Genomic DNA, 20,544 nt, shown 5'->3' with positions numbered 1-20,544 from the left:
CTCCTATGGTGAAGTATTGGTGCTCTGAAAAAACCCTGCATTAAGGAAACTATGCATTATAATACTCACCCACACAACCATCGTTTCTTTCTACACTGCTTCACACTGGGGCCCAACAGGCTCGTGGTATTGGGAGAGTATTCTCTAAATCCCTAATGATGACCAAGCCAAAACGTATGATGAAAATTTGTGATACAGCAGAACAGGGTGTATTTGGTGCTAATTTGGAAATCTGATTTAGCAAACCGTATCTCACCATCACCCGCTTTTACCCTCGGTCTTAACCATACATGTCTACTCATCTTCTCCCACCAGACTTGCCAGTTCTTCGAGGAAAGGGTTTGAGACTCAAGGCTGTTCTGTACAAAGTAAGTGCTCAAAAAATTCCACTGATGATAATAGAGGTACTGAGAAAGGTTCCTCTGTAAATTCGCTGCTTGTGGTCTTCACAGTGCTCTCCTGAAAATGACGCCAATCTCCTCGGTGAGCCGTCTAAATAACGTTTTGTTCGTGTTATTGGCAACTAGATTGCATGCACCTGTAATTCTGGACTTTGGCACACACCTTCTTGCTTCAAGCTGTCTGCCAAGAACAATTTTCCCAGGAATGGGAATGTTTAAACATTTGACATTTTAGCAATTATATCACCCAATCTCAGAGGGGGACAAAATTTCTCATTGGAGAGTACAAACTCCTTGTGGGCAGCAAATGGGTCACTTTATTCTGTACTTCCCAAGATCCTAGTCCAGTACAGCAAACCAAATGGGCTCTCAATAAAGACTATTACTATTACTAACTACTGCTCAGTGTAGTTGTCAGAGTGACTGACAGACATAGAGGTTGAACATCAAATTTTAATCTTGAATCCTTTTATCTATCTCCCCTCCCCCAATCATTCACATGAAAGACATGATAAATTGCAATTTTTTCATTGTTGCGCTGCTGGGGAACAAGCCCTTGTTACAAAACATTAAACTACTGTTTTCAAAAAGGTCAATAGAAAAGTCATACATTATATCATCTAACAGAACTATTAACAGATGAAGTTTTAACTGACTTTTACGCCATGAAACTATTAACAGAGGAAATCACAGAGCTTAAAATAAGGAGAAAGGACAGGTAGAAAAAGGAATTTTAACCTGTAGTAGTCTTTTTCTTTTTTTGTATAAAATGCTCTAATTTCCCAAAATAAAGAATATGACACATTAGTGTCAACTTATGCCGATGAAAGCTGATGGCAGCTTTTTTTAGCTAAAGTTCTTTTTCACAAAACCATTTTATATATTACATGACTGTCCAAGTAAACTATTTAAAAAAATATTTAAAACACAGGAACATAATGTACAGTGTTTCATAAAAATGGTTAATTTAGGAATGATTTCATATTCATATTCAACTCTTTCTATATATATATTTAAGACCACGGCACTTCCTGTCACACGAAGTCTCTGTAGTTTTTGTTTACATTTTCCCAGTTGTAATCCTTAAAAGTAAAAAAAAAAAAAATTTTAAACTGTTTGTCAAATAGAAATCTATGGCAACGGTTTACCTCACAACCTTACGAATCCTCCACCTTTTGGGTTTTCAAGTATTTTCCGACTCCACTGCCACCCGGCATGACAACATGAGCACTAGGAGAGGCTAACGTGGTCAAAGGAAAGGAGAAAATGGGCAGCTTCGCTGGGTCCTGCCACAATGGGAAGGTGTGGGTTGGCTCCCCGATGTCAAGCCCCGCACCGAAACACCAATTAACCAGTGGCTGCACGGAAGTCGGAAGGCATGTCTAACAGACGGGCGGGTCCCTCAAATTGCCATCTCAATTCTCTCAGAGTTCTTGTCAGTATAGTGACTTTGGGTGGGGGTAGAAGAGAATACTGTTTTTTGTGTTTTTTACATCCCCTGCCATGAGCATTTCTGAGGGCGAATTCACCCCAATGGGAAATTGCAATGAAAAACACGACATCATACACAGTTTATCTTACTGTGGGAATTCAGCAACATGCAAGACAGTGGGGAAAAAGAAATCACAATGGACTAGAGTCTCCATGGTTAAAAAGTTAGTAAACTTTTCACAGTGTCTCTTACAGCCTTTTACTTCAACACAAGTGCACCACTTACCACCACTATTGCTCAAACATGGTTTTTAATGTCTCCCGGGCATGCAGACCACTTAGGAAAGAAAAAAAAAGCAAACTACATTTCAGAGCCATTCTCAGACAGTGAGTACAACTTGAATTTAACCTAATTTCCAACTCAAGGGATTATGTTGCTATTGTCATAAAAACAAATCTGTCTCTTAGATATGTTTATATTTTCCTAGTGTTGTGCTTTCATCTTACATATCAGTGATTGCATTCTGTGGAATTCCCAAACATCCCACAGAAGAAATGTATGTTAGTTCTTGGAGCAACATCCTCCAACTAACCTAGAATGTCAGGGACTATCTTTGGGGTGTTTTCACAGTTTCCCTCTTGCCACCCTAAGGACATATCTGATGTCTATTAAATTGTACATCTGCATTTACCAGAAATGTTACATTGCTTCTGGGGCACGTGTATGTTGTTGGAGAACCAGACTGGAGAACAACCAGTATTTCCCTCATGACCGTGAATACAAACGACCTCACATTTCCTCAGTTTGAAATGATGATCCACAAAACACCACGGTTGCCACAATCTGATCACACTGACACTTCAAAAAGATCTACTCCACTGTCATACGCCATTTAAAATGGAGGAAATAGAGTAGAGAAACGTACTCTGTCTAAAGAAATAACTTCCTCATCAGGAGAGAATCCAGCTTCTCCTTAGCTATCATTTCATAAATTAATAATTTGTTAAGGTCATAATCCCAAGAATTGATCTTTTGCAAGAAGAATTCAAGTTTGAAATCCAAATAAATTAGTTACAGCCTTGTAAACAATTGTCCATTTTAGTTACCTAACGACAAAAAAAGGGTTTCTCTGTACAAGTCAATCAGACAGACAGTACAAGGCACACCTTACACATAAGAATCCAAAGGGACAAAGCCAGCTAATGTCTTCATCATCTCTGTTCGCTGGTGTAATTGTGCTGTCGGACACTGGAGTTATTTGGCGATCATTTCGTTCAACTCTTGATCGTCTGACAATCCATGACTGTGCTCTTTCTGCCAAGATTATTTTGTGCTATTTCCTAGTGGAGCGGAGGTGGAAACTCTCAATACGCGTCCTTAGATGTTCTCCACAAAGCTGCCTGGGAAAAGGCCAGTTTTTCCATTGCGTTGCAAGGTGCCTTTGAACCAGCCATCCTCCCTCTTCTTGTGAACAAAAACGATGTCTCCTTCCTTGAGTTCGAGTTCCGCCTCACTCTGGGGTGGGTAAGAGACCACCACCCTGTGCCTGCAGACAGAAGCAGATATTTGAATGAAGATTATACAGAACCGAAGGGATGAAAGCATTACAATGTTTACAGAGTCTGGACTTGATCCAAAGTACCAAAGCAGGATGGGGCATGAAGCTGTTCACAGAGTTTAGAGATTAACTCAAAAATAACTTCCTTCTGCTTAGAATGGATCTGACGTCAACGGTGTGGAAGCTACATTCACACGGGCCAACCGTCCCACCACCCTACTGCCGTGACTAGGTTCTTTATAACTGGAGGACCAGGCCGAGGCCCACGTGCTATACGTAGTCATTTCAGCTGAGTGAGAAGATGAAGACCAGCACTGACATTGCCCGACTAAACCCTCATTTCTCCTTCCCACCCTCTCCTCTGTGTTGCCTATGCACTCGGATCTTACCCTAACACCCTTGATATTCACCGTAGCCCTCCACTTCACAGCATTTACGTACATATTCTTACACTCTGCCATTTCCCCTATCTGTAATTTATTCCTGGCTCCAACATTTGCTTGCTATGTGACTTTGGGCGAGTCACTTAAATTCTCTGTGTCTCAGTTTCCTCATCTTTAAAATAGAAATTAAATACCTGTTATCCCTCCCCCTTAGACGATGAGCCCAGTGAGGGCCAAGGGCTGTGTTTGACCAGCTTATCTGGTATCTACCTCAGCGCTCAGGACAGTTTGTGGCACACAGTAGGCACTTAAAAAATACCACAATTAACTTCAGGGATTCAAGTTTCTCTTTTTCATCCTACTCTCCCTCCTCTTTTCCTTGCCTCCTCAGGCAAAAATGCAGACAGCAGCTGCAGAGTTTGGAGAAGAGGAGGAGGAAGTAGGCTTCCTGCCATTCTTCCTTCATTGCTCCTGTCAGTCCTTGCTCCCAGACCCGCCCTTTCCCTTGTCTTGTCCTGAAAGGAATGAAGAATGAATGAAAGCAAATGACAGAAACTTTGGGTTAATGTATGTGCCTTCGGCTGGTGTTACGTTTTGAAGTATTCGGCACTGCAGGTGAGGGTTTTTCATTTTTTCTTCCAAGTCATAAAAGAATAATAATAATTATGGTATTTGTTAAATGTTTTATTTGTGCCAAGCACTGTTCTCTAAGCACTGGGGTAGATACAAGGTAATCAGGTTGTCCCACGTGGGGCTCACAGTCTTAATTCCCATTTGACAGATGAGGTAAGTTAGGCACACAGAAGTTGAGTAGCTTGCCCAAGGTCACAAAGCAAAGAAGTGGTAGAGCCAAGATTAGAACAAACATCCTCTGACTTCAAAGCCCATGCTCTTTCCACTGAGCCATGCTGCTTCTCCTTGAATGCTTCGTCCTTGAAATTGCTGTGTTGGGGTGTTGGTGATGAAAGCTGGGCCTCGGGAAAGGGAGAGTAAGACCTAATTTCAACTTGGCAGACCTGGCCCAATCTTCTCCTTCTCTCTTGCCCGAGTGGACTGGCCCAGTCTTCCCTTCCAAGAGTGGACCTAGCCCAGTCCTGCCCTGCCAGAGTGGACCTGGCATAAATAAATAAATATTTATTTATTCATAATAATGTCCATCTGCCCCTCTAGACTGTGAGCTTTTTGTGGACAGGGAATGTGTCTGTTTTTGTACTGTATCTCCCAAGCGCTTAGTACAGTTCTTTGCACACTGTAAGCGCTGGCCAACATCCTACCTCTGGCCAGACAATCACTCTCGTTGCCTTCAAACCCCTGCTGAAGGCATATCTCCCCCATGAGGCCTTCCCAGACTAAGCCCCACTTTTCTTCATCTCCCACTCCCTTCCTTGTCACCCTGACTCGCTCCCTTTGCTCTTCCACCCCTCTCCAACCCACCGCACTTATGTATATATTTGTAATTTTATTTATTTATATTAATGCCTGGATGCATGCTTACTTGTATTAATGTCTGTCTCCCCCAACGCTAGACTGTGAGCTTATTGTGGGCAGGGATTGTGTCTCTTTATTGTTATATTGTACTTTCCCAAGTGCTTACTACAGTGTTCTGCACACAGTAAGCGGTCAATAAATAGGATTGAATTGAATTGAAATATGATTGATTGAATGAATGAATGAATGAACCTACTGGCCTAGTCCTGCCTTTCCAGAATGGACCTGGCCCTGAAGAAACGATTCTAGCTTCAACAGGCTTCACCTCACAGAACCGGCTCTTGCATTGTGCCCAGTTCAGTCCCAAGCTGGGGTAGAACTCACAGCCTGACCAAGGATTTAAAGGCTTCCCAGTGAAGAAACGGATGACTCCCTGGTCATTTCTGCTTTCGATAACCCAAAATTTGCCCTTAGAAGAAAGGAAAGGTGAAAAACCTCCTTGAGATACAAACATTAAGTTGGCTTGTTTTTCAGTGGTAGATTTTCCTTTAGAGGTGGTCGAGCAAGGACTCAATCAATCACATTTATTGAGCGCTTACTGTGGGCAGAGCACTGTACTGAGCGTTTGGGAGACTACAATATAACAGAATTGGAAGACATTTTCCCTGCTCACAATGAGCTTACAGTCACAGACATTAATATTAATAAGTTAATTATGGAAAAAAAGGAAAAAAGGAAAATCTAACCGAAAGGAGCCATTTCTCACTGGGGTCTTTCGCCTGCACAGGCTCAAAGCCACATGTCTGTAGGAATCTGAACACACAAATGTCAGAAATTGTTAGTTGGGTGAGATAACCAGTCCAGGACTCTTCCAGGACTCGGTCAATCAATCCATGATATTTATTGAGTGCTTCCTATGGACAAGCACTTGAGAGAGTACAATACAACAGAATTATCAGCTGCAGTCCCTGCCCACAATAAGCTTACAGTCTATAGGGGGAGACAGACATTAATATAAATAAATAGCTTATAATATAGAACCCTAGTTCTATGGAATGCAGGTGCTTTGTGAACATTAAAAAATTCAGCCAAGTTTGGGTCCTTTGAAAATAATAAATACTTCAGACCACGCTGAGGCTTAATCACCCACGCTTCATCCCCGGACTGTCTACCTGGACTGGATTTTAAAAGTAGACTTTGAAGATGTTGTAATATTACTGATTTCATATTGGCAATTTGGAAAATGCACCAAACTGGTTTTGTTTAGCAACAACAACAGCAAAATTTAAACAGAATTTCTGTTGAGCTGAGAACTCGTTTCCTGCCAAGTTCCCAATGGGAGCAAATTTCCCCTGCTATATTATAAACTTCTGGCAGAGGGAGTGGGAAACCATGTGTGCAGTGGAAACTTTGACACAGTTTTTTACCACTCTAAGACCCCCAGGTGCAGGAAAGAAATTACTTTGCTGTAAAGGCATGACTAGTAGCATGGACCTTCATGAGGACTTAGCTTTTCACCTTGAGCAGCTTATAGTTTTTTGACTTATAAAAGAGGGGAAAGTGGTATGGAGATTTCCAGACTGACGTAAGACCCATTAATTGTCCTCACTGGCAGGGTCTGTCCCAGGGAGGTGAAGGGTTTTTTCCATACACCCTTAGCTTTATAACCCCTCCACTTCCATCCCGCCCACAAGCTTCCTGGCACCGATCAATCGATTGATGCTATTTATTGAGCACTTGCTGTGTGCAGAGCACTGTAATGAGCACTTTTTATGGCATTCGTTAAGTACTTACTATGTGCCGGGCACCCTACTAAGCACTGGGGTACATAAAAGATCATCAGGTTGGACACAGTCCATGTCCTTTGTGGGCTGCCCAGTCTTAATCCTCATTTTACAGATGAGTTAACTGAGGCATAGAGAAGTGAAGTGACTTGCTCAAGGTCACACAGCCGACAAGCAGCAGAGCCAAAATTAGAATCCAGATCCTTTTGACTCCCAGGCCAGTGCTCTCACCGCTAGTCCATTCTGCTTCTCATGGAGTTGGGGGGAGTGTAATACACAAAATTGGTAGACATGTTCCCTGCCCTCATTGGGCTTACAGTCTAGAGGGGACACACACCCCTTCTCTAGATGGAGTCCAGGATCAGTGCTGGAAGTAGGATGGAAGTGGCCAGCATTAATGATCCCTGCATTGCCTGAGGACCTTGAGGGTGGGGATTATATCTACGAAGTCTATAGTACAGCCCTCATTCAATCATATTTGTTGAGTGTTGACTGTGTGCAGAGATCTGCACAAAGTGCTTGGGAGAGTACAATATAACAATAAACAGACACACTCCCTGATCACAAGGAGCTTACAGTCTACTCTCCCAAGTGCTTAATACAGTGTTTTGCACCCAATAAGCACTTAATAAATTACAACGATTGGACTGATTGACGGTTCTCCTTTAAGAAAACAAAAATACTTGGTCCTTGTCTATGTCCCAAATCAACAGACTCTGTGGTAATACTGTATAGCAGATAGCCTAAGATAAAGACACCAATCGAACTAGCCTCCTCCTTTGTCTTTAGATTGTTGAGCTTCCTGGGGTCCACTGGCCCTATCTAACTCTCACCTATACTTTTCCCCCAGTGTTTAGTACAGTGCTTTGCATTGTACGTGCTTAATACAGACAGTTACTACTATGGGTAACGTTCTCCTCTTCATAAAATATGGGTAGGATTTATCTACCATCATTTGTCTAGAGTCCTGGCATTGGCTACTCAGGCAAGAATGCTTTGGGGAAGCAGCGAAGTAGAGTGAAAATAGGGAATTGGAAATCTTGACCCCTCTGAGCCTCAGTTTTCTCATTTCTTAACCGGTGCGCCTTCCAACTATTTCTACATCTCCAAGTGTTCTTAACTTTTCCCTCATCAGAGACCCTGGGTTTTCCCCTGAAATTTAAAAGCTGAACTCGCAGCCTGGTAGTTTTCCAGCTGCTTCACTAATCCTTTTTAAAGCAGAGCTGTTAGTCTATCTCTCCTGTCCACTGGGTCCTCTCCTATTCACACAGAAGATACAACTGAGAGGACGTATATCGTATTTTATTCCATCCCTCTGTCCCTTGCCTTCACTCTAGAATAACTTCAACTAAGAATTTTCTCCAGTTTTATCTGATTTTTCCTATTTATTTCTCTCAAGGAAAAAAAACCAACAACAATCCCAGGGCACGGTCTGATATTACTTCTGCTTTCATCCAATCTCTGCTGCCTGCCTCCGGGACTCTAAGCACATTTTCCTTGCTCTCCCTAGCAAACACAAAGGAACCCTTTGGTTCCCCCAGTGAATTCCCCTCAGCTGACACCACGATCCTCTCGACACACTTCAAGGTTCATCTTGCTTATTATGAACGCTCTTAAGCCATCACATTTCAGCGGCGCTCTTCTCATTAACAGTCCCGGCTCTCCTAATTGTATCCCTTTCACTTTAGACATAAAGGGCAGGGCCTTTGATGTGAGCGGAAATTTTATGTCTTCGTTGTTCTCCTGCCTTCTCCTAGTCCTATTTACCGCTTTCATTTTCTCTTACGAATCCCAGCAGATGTTTTCATATGCAGGCAGTCAGGCATACCCAAGTTTTAATATGCATGCGGTTCAGACTTACCCAGGAATTCACATTTAAGTTCAGATCATGACCATTTGAGTATGAGAAATGTGTGTGTGTGTGTGTGTGTGTCTGTGTACACAGTGGGGGAGGGAGGTGGTGTTACGCCAGCTCTGTCATTATTGTTTTTACTACACTTAAAGATTCTTTTTGGAGAAGACGTATTATAGACTCCGGGCAGAAGATGCTCACGATAGCCTCCTTTATCTCTCGTGGAAATGAAAACGTCCTTATTGGAAAATCTGTCAACTGATTAAATTATGCATGTGCCCATCTGTCCACTGATTAAATTATACATGTGTCCTCCCCGAGTTCCCATCAGCCATCAGAAGGACGGTTTCCAGTCCTCACAGTCCCTGAAACCACAGGAGCCTTTTAGAGATGATTTAGGGAGAGAATGCAGCAGCCACAAAGACTCACGCAAGTGCTGAGAGAAAAGGAATTAGGGGGGAGAAGAGGAATCGGGACCTCAGTTACCGCATACAGGGATTTGGGGAGAAGGGACTGATTCGCTGCTGAACACGTTTTCCAAAAAGCATAAAATCAATGGAGGAAAGAAAGCAAAGTCCCAATGAGGTGGGAAAAAAAGCCATGGGCCTGTGCCAGGAATCGGAGCAGAGAATAAGTACTTCCCCTCAGTCAGGAGAAATGTAAATAAGCAACTGGAGCAGTTCCCGTGATTTCCGCCGATGGGAAGGATCCATCCCTGGAAAGCAGAGGACTATCCCAGCAGCAGACCGTGAGAACGGAAGAAAAACTTTCAATGACCTTTCAATTATATATTCTAAATTACCTATTTATTCATATTAATCTCTGTCTCCCCCACTAGACTGCAAGCTCGTTATGGACACGGAACATATATGCAAATTCTGTTGTACTGTACTCTCCCAAGCCCTTAGGATAGTGCCCTGCATATAGTAAGTACTTGATAAATACGACTGATTGATTGAGCCACCCAAGAAACTAATAATAATAATGGTATTTGTTAAGCGCTTACTACGTGCCAAGCATTGTTCTAAGCACTGGGGTAGATAAAAGGTTATCAGGTTGTCCCATGTGGGGCTCCAAGTTTTAATCCCCATTTTACTGATGAGGTAACTGAGGCACAGAGAAGTTAAGTGGCTTGCCCGAGATCATACAGCAAATTAGTGGTGGAGCTGGAATTAGAATCCATATCCTCTGACTCCCAAGCCTGTGCTCTTTCCACTAAGCCACGCTGCTTCCCGAAAGCAAAGCCGGGGGGAGAAAACACAATGAAAGAAGTTGTATTGCAATGCGGTATTTATTTTATTTTTTTATGGCACTTGTTAAGCACTTAAAATGTGCCAGGGACTGTTCTAGGTGCTGTGGTAGACACAAAGTAACCAGTTTGTACACAGTCCATGTCCCACATGGGGCTCATAGTCTTAATCCTCATTTTGCAGATGAGGTCACTGGGGCCCAGAGAAGTGAGTGACTTGCCCAAGGTCACAGAGCAGACTAGTGAGAGAGCCAGGATTAGAACGCAGGTCCTTGTGACTCCCATACCCTTTTAACATACTCTTTTGCGGGGATGAGAATGGGATTACCCCTTACCTGGAATTTATTTTAATGTCTGCCTCCCAAGTAAGACTGTAAACTCCTTGAGAGCAAGGGTCATGTCGACAATCTCTACTATAGTCCCTGGGCACTCAGTACAGTCTCTGCACATAGGTAAGCACTCAATAAATACTACTGATGCGATGTGTTCTACCAGATCACTTCAAGCTATAAAGCATCTAATTTGTACAGCTGAACTCATTCTCTATTGAACCAATCCCTGAGTTGAGCTGCATGACTTTCTCCATACAATTCCCCCGCAAAAGATAACTCAGAACAGTCACACCACAGAAATTCTTCATCTTTTAGTGAGGTTCCAGAATAAATGTATATATGTATGTATATAACTGGGTGAACTGTGAGTCAATTTAAAATTGGAATGCTCAAAAAGAACCCGAACCATCCTTTACTGTTTTTGAGCAAACATAATACTCTTCCCAAAGAAGCCACTATTTTTAGCTACAGGAAAATGTGCCCAATGAGAAAACACAATGCAACGCAACAGTTGACACTGCAAAATATAGCATGTTTTCGCTTACTTCAATCAATGATGCGCCTATTCTCAGGATAAATGTCTTTTTAGGTAACAACATTTCATCGTGCCGTTTAAATGTTCCTAGTAGACGATGCTTGTCTTACCAAATATAATGTCTTTCCTCCTAACAACTTACATGACTAGTTGCTATATCGAGAGACAACTGTTCACTCCAAAGCACCATTAATCAACCTCAGAATTGCTGCCATCCCTCTCATTTTTATGCTGCATTTAATAGAGTTGAGCCACTAGCTCTCAGGAAGAAGAGCTGAAATTCGCCAAGAAACACCTCCATGGGAGCCACGGTTTCCTGGCCTGGGGATTAAAAAGAATCAAAAGCTTTAGATTGGAAAAGTTTCCAGGTGCTTCCCAGCTTCTGCTTGTGAATAACGGAAGTAAAAGTGAATGGATTTCAGAAACTGACAAACTTCATCTAGCAATATTAGTATTTTTGAACATCCACTTGGTACGATATGTTGCACTAGGTGCTTGGGATGCACAAAACAAAGAAATGACAAGTGCCCTGTCCACAAGAAGCTCACACTGTAGTTGCAAATCTCACATGAGATGTCGAGAGAGTCCATAAAGAAGGGAAACCATGAGAGATGTCTGTGAACAAATGGAGGAAGGAAGTGCCTCTGTAAGCAAATCTCTACTCCGCTCTGCATGGAGAAGAGAGAAGGGTCAGCTTTTTTTTAAGGAGGAGTTTTGTTTAGTTCTTGATAGGAAAGGAAATTACTCAGTTTGCAGTAAATGGGACTTAGGGAAGTCATTTATCTTCTCTGTGCCCCAGGTTCCTGAAGTGTAAAATGGGGATTAAATACCTGTTGTCCTTCCTAGGGAGAGTGCTTGAGTTCCATGAGGGACAGGGTCTGTGTCCTACCTGATTATCTTCTATCTATCTATCCAGACCACAATATAATGCTTGGCACGTAGTAAGCACTTAACAAATACCACATTCAGAAACACATTACCCCATAATGTCCCTTCATTTGGTTTGGGCTACCTCGCAGATTGCATTCTCCTTGCGCGCAGGGATTACATTCACCAAACCCTGCTGTTCTGTACCTTCCCAAGCGCAGAGAACGCACTCAAAACATATATGACTGATTGACTGATTTTCAAATCCATTTTTTGGGGTGGTTGTTTCCTGTTCTAGACCGGCACCTCCAGCTTACCTTTCGCACACCACAGGCCGGGACTCATTCAGGACAGGACCCAAGGAGGAGCACGCTTGCCGCGGTGGAGGAGCGATGGGTACGCTGGCGTCCAGCGAGCTCGCCTTCCGGTGGAGGGCCTCTTGGGCCGTCGAGGCCGGGCCGTCGCCATCCGCGGGGCAGGGCCCGGATCGGCCATGGGCACCACCGCCCAGTGGGACTTCGGGGCCCACCGCGCCCTGAAGGGCCAATTCCGCCGCCCCCTGCTCCATTTCCAGAGTCGGCGAGGCCGGAGGAGAGACTCGGGGCTTACGTTTGGTGGACGCTCCCGAAAGCAATTTCAAGAGACCCTTTTTTTCTTTCTGCAAGAGATACATCAACTAATCAGACTCCGATAAATGCACCGGGGCATCTCTAGGCAAGAATCAGAACACATGAATTATTTCCCGAAGTTCTCTATGAAAGGACTGGGGATGGAGCTTGAAACAAATGACCAGAATTTAAGTTTTCTCAAATTCAGTGTAGATTCCATTCACCTTTGCGTTTTCCTGCCCCCACCCCCACTCCTTCAGGTCCACAGATAAGGGTGAGTTGGCCCCGTTAAACTTTAACAAAGTAGCACTTAGCTTAAGAAAAGAAGCTTATTGTTTATAGATATTAAGGCTTTGATCAGAGACAGGTGCTTTAACACTGAGAGCCAATATACCCCCTCAATAACTGCTTCCACTGAAAGGAATAAATGTCACCAGTTAATAAGAGTTTCAATAAGACCATTTTCACACTGCAGGGGCCTCTTTAAGAACTGGTGTCAGGACTAACACCAACATACAATCAAGATCCTTGTTTTTTCATGGAAGAAGGGGAAAATCTTTTGCTTTGGTAATTTTGTCCTACATTATTTTTGCTTGGCCATACCCTGGTTTCAGAGCAGCTTTCTCCTAGCAGTTTTTCTGTACTATGACTTTTTTCATTCTTGCCTCTAGAAATAGAGCAGTAGTATAGTGTATAGTAGTTTTAATAGTAGCAAATATCATAGTAGAGGATCAACATGGCCTAGTGGAAAAAGCACGGGCCTGGGACTCAGAGGAGCTGGGTTCTAATCCTGACCTTGTCTCACTGTGCTGTGTGACCTTGGGCAAGTCACTTCACTTCTCTGAGCCTCAGTTTCCTCATCTGTTAAATAGGAATTAAGACTGTGAGCCCTATGTGGGACAGTGACTGTGTCCAACCTGATTACCTTGTAACTACTCCTGCGCTTAGTACAGTGCCGGGCACATAGTAAGCACTTAACAAATACCATTAAAAAAAATTGTGGGGCATGAACTGTCAAACCTGATTAGCTTTGTATCTTCCCGGTGCTTAATACCGTGCCAGGCATGGAGAAAACATTTTATAAACACCATTAAGAAATAATAATAGTAAAAAATTTTATTAAGTGCTTCTCAGATGCAAAGCCCTCTACCAAGCACTGCTATTCTGTCTTGTGCTCTTCCTCTTTACTTCTACTGAGTCCCTTTAGGTACAGTGGAGCATTATTATGTCAGATTGCTTTTCTGAATTCACCAATCAATGGACCCAACCTGAATTGGGGAAAAGGGTTTACATTCTCATTAACTTCTCAGTGCAGAGCACAGCACCAAAATGAGCAAACAAGAAAACCATGTCATACAATTAGCTGGGCTTTTGAAGGGAAATAACACATAAGCTCTACTTAGTCAACTGGGGCTCGTCACAGCTTGCCAAAATTCGCATCAGCCCCTGGGGGGCTGCTGAAATCATCCCTGCACCTGGAGGTGAACAATCCTCAGTGCAGTGAAGCAGCACAAGCTAGAGGCCAGGCACGAGAATTCTGGCCAGCTATACAGCTCTGTGGCTCAAGGAACAAAAGAAGTCCCGGATTCTTAAAATTCGGTGGAAACTAGACGTGCCAGCACCCAAAAAGGGGCTGTGCTGCTTGGACTTAATGTCTGAATAACTCTACTACTCTGCCTAGCTCTTCAGACGTACTCCTGGGTGCTCTGAACCTGAACAGAACTGAAAGATATATATAGAGGCTCCTAAAGTTGCATATCCACCTAGGAATAACAATAATAACAATAATAATAACTGTGGTACTTAGTGAGCATTCACTGTGTGCCAAGCATTGCTGTCAGCATTGGAGTAGATTCAAGATAATCAGGTCCCACCTGGGGCTTACCATCTACGTAGGGAGGGGAAACAGGTATTAATAATAATAATAATGATGGTATTTGTTAAGCGCTTACTATGTGCAGAGCACTATTCTAAGCGCTGGGGTAGATATAGGGTAATCAGTTTGTCCTATGTGAGGCCAACAGTCTTCATCCCCATTTTGCAGATGAGGTAACTGAGGCACAGAGAAGTTAAGTGACTTGCCCACAGTCACACAGCTGACAAGTGGCAGAGTTGGGATTCAAACCCATGACCTCTGACTCCCAAGCCCGGGCTCTTGCCACTGAGTCACCTGCTTTAAATTCCCACTCTGCAAATGAGGCAACTGAGGCACAGAAAAGCTAAGTGACTTGCCCAGAGTCACACAGCGGACATGGGGCAGAGCCAGGATTAGAACCCAGGTCCTCTGACTCCCAGGCTCGTACTCTTATTTACTAAGCCATGCTGTTCCCGTAACGGCTATCACCATCAGCAGTTTCTAACCAGCCCTTAATTTCAAAAAGAGCAATCTCAAATCCAAACTCCCACAGACCCACCCCAAACAGTAGGTTTGACAATCAACTGCAATCTCGGTTGGCTTTGATTAAAAGCATCTCTAAAGCCTTGGTTCTGGACACTCAGAAAATGTCAGGTAACTGGATGAGATTCAGAAAAACAGCCATGAAAAATGATTCGGGGGAAAGATGGATTGGTTCATCTTGAGAGATTAAACAAATTATGTACAGTTTGCTTTAATGACTTCTAAGGGGAAGTGTTATCATCATCAACAGATATTAATTGAGCATCCACTGCGTGCCCGGCACAGTACCAAGCAGAAAGAGGAACTGACACAGTATGGACAAAATGCAGTCCCTACCCTACTGAGTCAGGCCTTTAAATCTGTAATTATGATATTCTTGACATTATCGAAGAAGCAGCATGGCACCTTGGGTCTTGAGAACCCGGCTCCTTACAGACAAAAGCGCTACCTCATGTTTATAAACCCAACATGAGAGGCATTAGTGGCAGCTGAATGAAAAGACACTAAACATTTTTAAACCATCATATTGTTGTCCTCAAAAAGAAGATAGACAAGTCTTTGCTGATGGGTTCTCATAAGTCTAGTGGTTCTGTGGATTCCCCAGGGTAGAAAAAAACACATACATTCACACATTTATAGAGGGATTGCTATTATTCACAAAACTTTACCCTTCCCAGGGCTCGAGAGGTGGCTCCAGTTGGATATGGATACCAAAATGGTGCAATGCGGTAGAAAGAACTCTTAAGGACAGAAATTGGCAGTCAGAATGGAAGCACTTTTCACAAGGGAAATATGAATACCAAATTAAGGGAAAAGAACTTCCCTATCATGGTGGTCACGAAGAGGCGTGGATAACTAAACCCCAAGAGAAATTCCCAGATTCTTACTTGAAAATTTAAAAGTCAACACTTTCTACCTCTTCCCTCATCCAACTTTTTACTAAACCCTCACCCCAGAACAACCGTTGGGAGATTTGAGTTTTATCTCTTCTCCCACCCATCTCCAACCTAACAAGCAGAGAACTGGCTGGAAGACGGGATGGGAGATGGAGGAATGGAGGCCCGTGGACGAACCAGAATGTCGATCCCTACACCATCATGTATTTCTAGTATTCGGGAAATTGATTAAAGAAGGGACTTTCTAGAGTCATGATGGTTAGAAGGTAATAGTTGGAGTGTTCAAGGGGTAGCTGGAGAGCCACCAAAGGACTCTGGGTGATGACCTGAGTCTGACAAACCCTGGCTGTCTGATGAGGTTGCCACCTAAGGCAGGGAAAGATGCTGTGGAGTAGTCTAGATTACTGTTTCATTAAAGATACAGTAGGTGACACAGCAAGGAAGAGAGGAATAGGAAGGAGAGAAGATGGGGTTTGTTATGCTCGAAGGGAGAGGGAGGAGTTGTGGTGAATTTAATGATGGAAGGAACTGTTCGGGAGAGAAGCTGGGTATCGTGAGCTCTGGAGTAGGGAAAACTCAAATCTCCAGGGTTCTAAAACCAGGTTGGAGTCTGGGTTTTTATGAAGCATCTCTGCCCTGATGCAACAGGGGTCTAGAAAGTTCCACTGTCCAGTTCACCACTTTATTCTCACCCTTCAGAAAAAATGGCCCAGGAACTCCATTTCCCCAAGCTTCCACATTCTAGGTGGCAAAATCATTCCCCTTTATGATATTAGTAGAACGCAAAATTATCAAGGCCCTCTGGATTAATTTTATTCTGTTAATTATAACCCTCTGAACAGACACCAATCTTCTGTATTCATAAACTTTCATGTTAAACCGACAATTAAATATTAACTTTCTTAGTAGGCTGCAAGGTTAACTTCCTCATAAATTCGTGTTTACAGGCATACCTTGCCATTTAAACAGGCCCAAGAACATTACCAGGGAATGGGGTGGTTGGGAGTTCAAGAGGGCCTTGGGGCATCAGAGTCCTAAGCAATACTTTTGAAGGGAAATCCACGAAAGGTCCATAAGAGAGTCCCCTGGAGGACTGAACCAATCTAATTTTCCAGCTAGTCATCATCATCTTCCCTTTCTGCTCACTGTCTTCCCGACCTCATTTCTGGCCAGTCTCTAAAAATCAGACAGGCAGCCTAACGCTGCACTCTTGCTCCAATCGGAACGCCCTCGTAAACCTGACCAGAAGGGAGAGCTAAAAACTCATTCCATTAACATTAGACATTCTGATTGAATTTTCTAACACTTAGATACAAACCGAGCGGCCAAAAGTCCACGTTCTTTGCCGGGTGGCGGCAGAGAGCCCAAGGATAATGAAATCATCTGATGGCCGAAAACCCTCACTGAATCCCATAATGTCAATCGGCTTCTTCCAAGCAGCAAATGAGTGACACTTTTCTTACCCTTCCTTTCTCCAGCTAGAACTGGAATAAATGGCTCCAAAGTGGGTAGCCAGCAGGAAGGAGAAGAGAAACAAAGGGCTTGTTGGAGGGGGAAGTGTTCACAAACAGATGTTAGGTCCCCAGTGATGATAATAATGGTAATGATGATAATGACAACCATAATAACAATAATTTTGGTATCTGCTATGTGTCAAGTATTGTACTAATGTAATCAGGTTGGGCACAGTGCTTGTCCCACCTGGGTCTTCGAGTCTAAGGGGGTGGATGGGAACTTGAATGCAAGCTCTGTGAGGGCAGGGATCATGTAGAGAAGGAGCACGGCGTAGTGGATAGAGCGTGGACCTGGGAATCAGAAGATCGTGGGTTCTAAACCCGGCTCCACTACTTGTGACCTTGGGCAAGTCAACTCACTTCTCTGAACCTCAGTTACCTCATCTGAAAAATGGGGGGAATGAGACTGTGGGCCCCTTGTGAGCCAGGGCCTGCTTCTAACCTGACTTGCTTGTTTTCACCCCAGCACTTAGTATAGTACCGGCACCAAGTAAGCACTTAATAAATACCACAATTATTATTATTCTAGCTGCATCATGTCCTCCCAAGAGCTTAGTGTCCTGCCCATTATAGGACTGAAATGGCTACGAATGACTGACTGAAGACAGAAGACACCCCCAACCCCCGAGCCGGGGAGATAAACAGATAGAAGCCACCACCTTGCCGTCTCTGTCCGGTCTGGGGGCCCCGCCGCCCCCGCACGAGGCCGCGGCATTCTCGGGAGAGGCCGGAGGGCCGGGGAGAGCCGCTCCAGGCCTGCCGTTCAGCTCTGCCTCCAGTGAAGAGGCCGAAGCGCTGGCAGGAGGGAGTGAAGCCCCCGCAGCACAGGCTAGCGGGACGTTTGCCCGGTTGATGTTGACAGCGGTGACGTAAGCCACGGAGGTTGAAAGCTGAGGCTGGGGAGGCTGGGGTGCCGAGTGATGGGGCAGAATCACGCTTGCAGGGATGAGGCAGGCCGGATTCTGCGCCTGGATCGGGGTCACGGCTGCGGTGGGGCGTTCTTGGCTGTGGACCGCAACTACGAGCAGAGAACAAAACTTTAATGCTCACGGCTCACAGAAAAAGGAGTCGTTTCTAGCAAATCCCGTGAATGCTGACACTCCCAACTATGCCTGGAAAACCGAATGAGAGAGATTTTTGAGGCCTTCTGTCCCGGGCCATTGAGGAACTACTACTAAACAGAATTTTCCTTCACAGATCAGACCGTTTTTGATCAACAACTAGCACCGGGATGTGGAGGTACAGCTGATACGCTAGATGAAAGTGTAGAATGCTGTAAACTCAAGATGTCGAAGGACTTTCTGCTCTGACTCTTGCCCTGGTAATCTCAAACCAGACTTGGAGGTATGTTTCAAAACAGTTGGCAATCCAGCCAGCTCTTAACAATGTCCCAAGAGTGATACGGCTTGAAGGTAGTGAACCCCACCCTGAATTCCATGTGTGCTATGGACTTACAGAAATCTCCACCAGTGCCTTCAAACGGCGAGTTCATTTTTAGTGAAATCAGCAACTGAGGACTAGTCTAGCATCTCAACCTTAGGAGAAGTAGCGTTGCCTATTGGTTAGAACAGAGACCTGGAAGTCAGAAGGATTTGAGTTCTGACCCCAGCTCTGATATTTTTGTGTGTGTGACCTTGTGCAAGTCACTTCACTTCTCTGTGTCTTTCATTCATTTATTCATCCGATCGTATTCACTGAGTGCTTACTGTGTGTAGAGCACTGTACTTAAGTTCTGGGGAGAATATTCCATACACACCATAAGCTTACATTCTAGAGGGGTGCCTCAGTTACCTCATCTGTATAATGGAGATTAAGACAGGGAGTCCTGTGTGGTACACAGGCTGCATCCAACCTTATTAGCTTGTATCTACCCTAGTACAGAGTACAGCACTTTGCACATAGTAAGCGCTTAACCAAAACCATTAAAACAAAACAAAACTGTCCTCCATCAACTTCCTTGTTGCGGCCATCCATCCACACGTTCAAGGAGTTATTACATGCTTTTTTGACACTACAGTTCTGCTTTTTGGGGTGCTCTAAATTGAAATCAAAACTGAACTAGAAGGAAAAGCATTCTCCCAAAAAGCACAGTGCTCACTGCTGAGTTTTGCATCCCTCTCTCACAGACACACACAGACACCAAGGTGTCTTTTCCTGGCCATCGTCATGAAGTGTGCAGAGCTGCCCTTCCTCAATGCAGCCCTGAATTTTCATGTGCCCATGGCCCCAATACCACAACACCACACTTGTTCCACTTGTTTGTTATTTTTCTCCCCATGAATAGTCCATGGGAGACCTTTGTGGGAATTTGCAAGTTTTCGTGTTAAAGACTCTAAGTCCCTTGTGGGCAGGGATTGCGTGTACTGTATCATACTTTTCAAAGTGTTTAGTACAGCACTCTGCACAAGGAGACCCTCAATAAAAACTTTCAATTGACTGACTGGAGCAGAACTAGGGATGTGCAGACCTGTTTTGGCGAGGGGAGCAGTATTCTCAAATTTTTAAGAAAATCTCATAAATGCTGATTTCATTCAGGCTGTAGGGATTAGTGGGTCAGTGCTGTTTGGTGGGCAAACCGAAACACATTTGATTCAATTGGCCTAGTGTGAATTCACTTACATTGACTAATTTGTTCTGCTCATTTAATCAACCAATGATAATTCACCCCACCCTCTGCCCCATAATTCTTATGTACATATCCAGAATTTATCTATTTATACTGTCTTCCTCTCTAGATTGTAAACTCCTTATGGGCAGAAAGTGTCTACCAACTCTTTCAAACTGTATAAACCCAAGTGCCTAGAACAGTGCTCTGCACATAGTAAGTACACAATAAATTCCATTGATTGATTGAAATGTGTAGAGCACTGTACTAGGTGTTGGGAAACTACGGTACAGTTGGAAGACACAATCCCTGCCAACAAGGAGCTTACAGTCTTGGTGGGGGATAATCGGTGTGGTATTTGTTACATGCCTACTACAGGCCAAGCGTTGTGCTAAGCAGCCCTGGGGTAGACACAAGATGATCACATCCAGTTCATGTCAAATAGCAGCATGGCCTAGTGGAGAGAGCACAGGCCTGGGAGTCAGAAGGGCCTGGGTTCTAAACCCGGCTCTACCACTTGTCTGCTGGTTAACCTTAGACAAATCAGTTAACCTCTCTGTACCTCAGACACCTCATCTGTAAAATGGGGATTAAGGCAATGAGTCCCATGTGGTACATGGACTGAATCCAACCTGATTAGCTTGTATCAGTGCTTGGTACAGTGCTTGACACATAGTAAGTGCTTAACAAATACCACTATTA

General features: G+C 43.9%; 1 protein-coding gene across 1 annotated transcript in view; it reads right to left on the bottom strand.

Moving 5' to 3' along the window:
- Nucleotides 1–836: 836 nt before the first annotated feature.
- SH3RF1 (SH3 domain containing ring finger 1) overlaps nt 837–20,544 on the bottom strand; it is a 187,524-nt gene continuing 167,816 nt past the window's right edge. Inside the window, exons 10-12 of the mRNA XM_029076818.2 lie at nt 17,897–18,255; nt 12,139–12,479; nt 837–3,379 (exon numbers count right to left, since the gene is read on the bottom strand). Coding sequence (XP_028932651.1) covers nt 3,211–3,379; nt 12,139–12,479; nt 17,897–18,255 — 869 coding nt within the window. The 3' untranslated portion in view covers nt 837–3,210. The remainder of the gene's footprint in view (nt 3,380–12,138; nt 12,480–17,896; nt 18,256–20,544) is intronic.

This window comes from Ornithorhynchus anatinus, chromosome 12 (genome assembly GCF_004115215.2).
Source record: "Ornithorhynchus anatinus isolate Pmale09 chromosome 12, mOrnAna1.pri.v4, whole genome shotgun sequence".
Classification (NCBI taxonomy): Eukaryota; Metazoa; Chordata; class Mammalia; order Monotremata; family Ornithorhynchidae; genus Ornithorhynchus; species Ornithorhynchus anatinus.
Note: the sequence above shows the minus strand (reverse complement) of the source record. Positions and strands in the feature narration are given on the sequence as shown.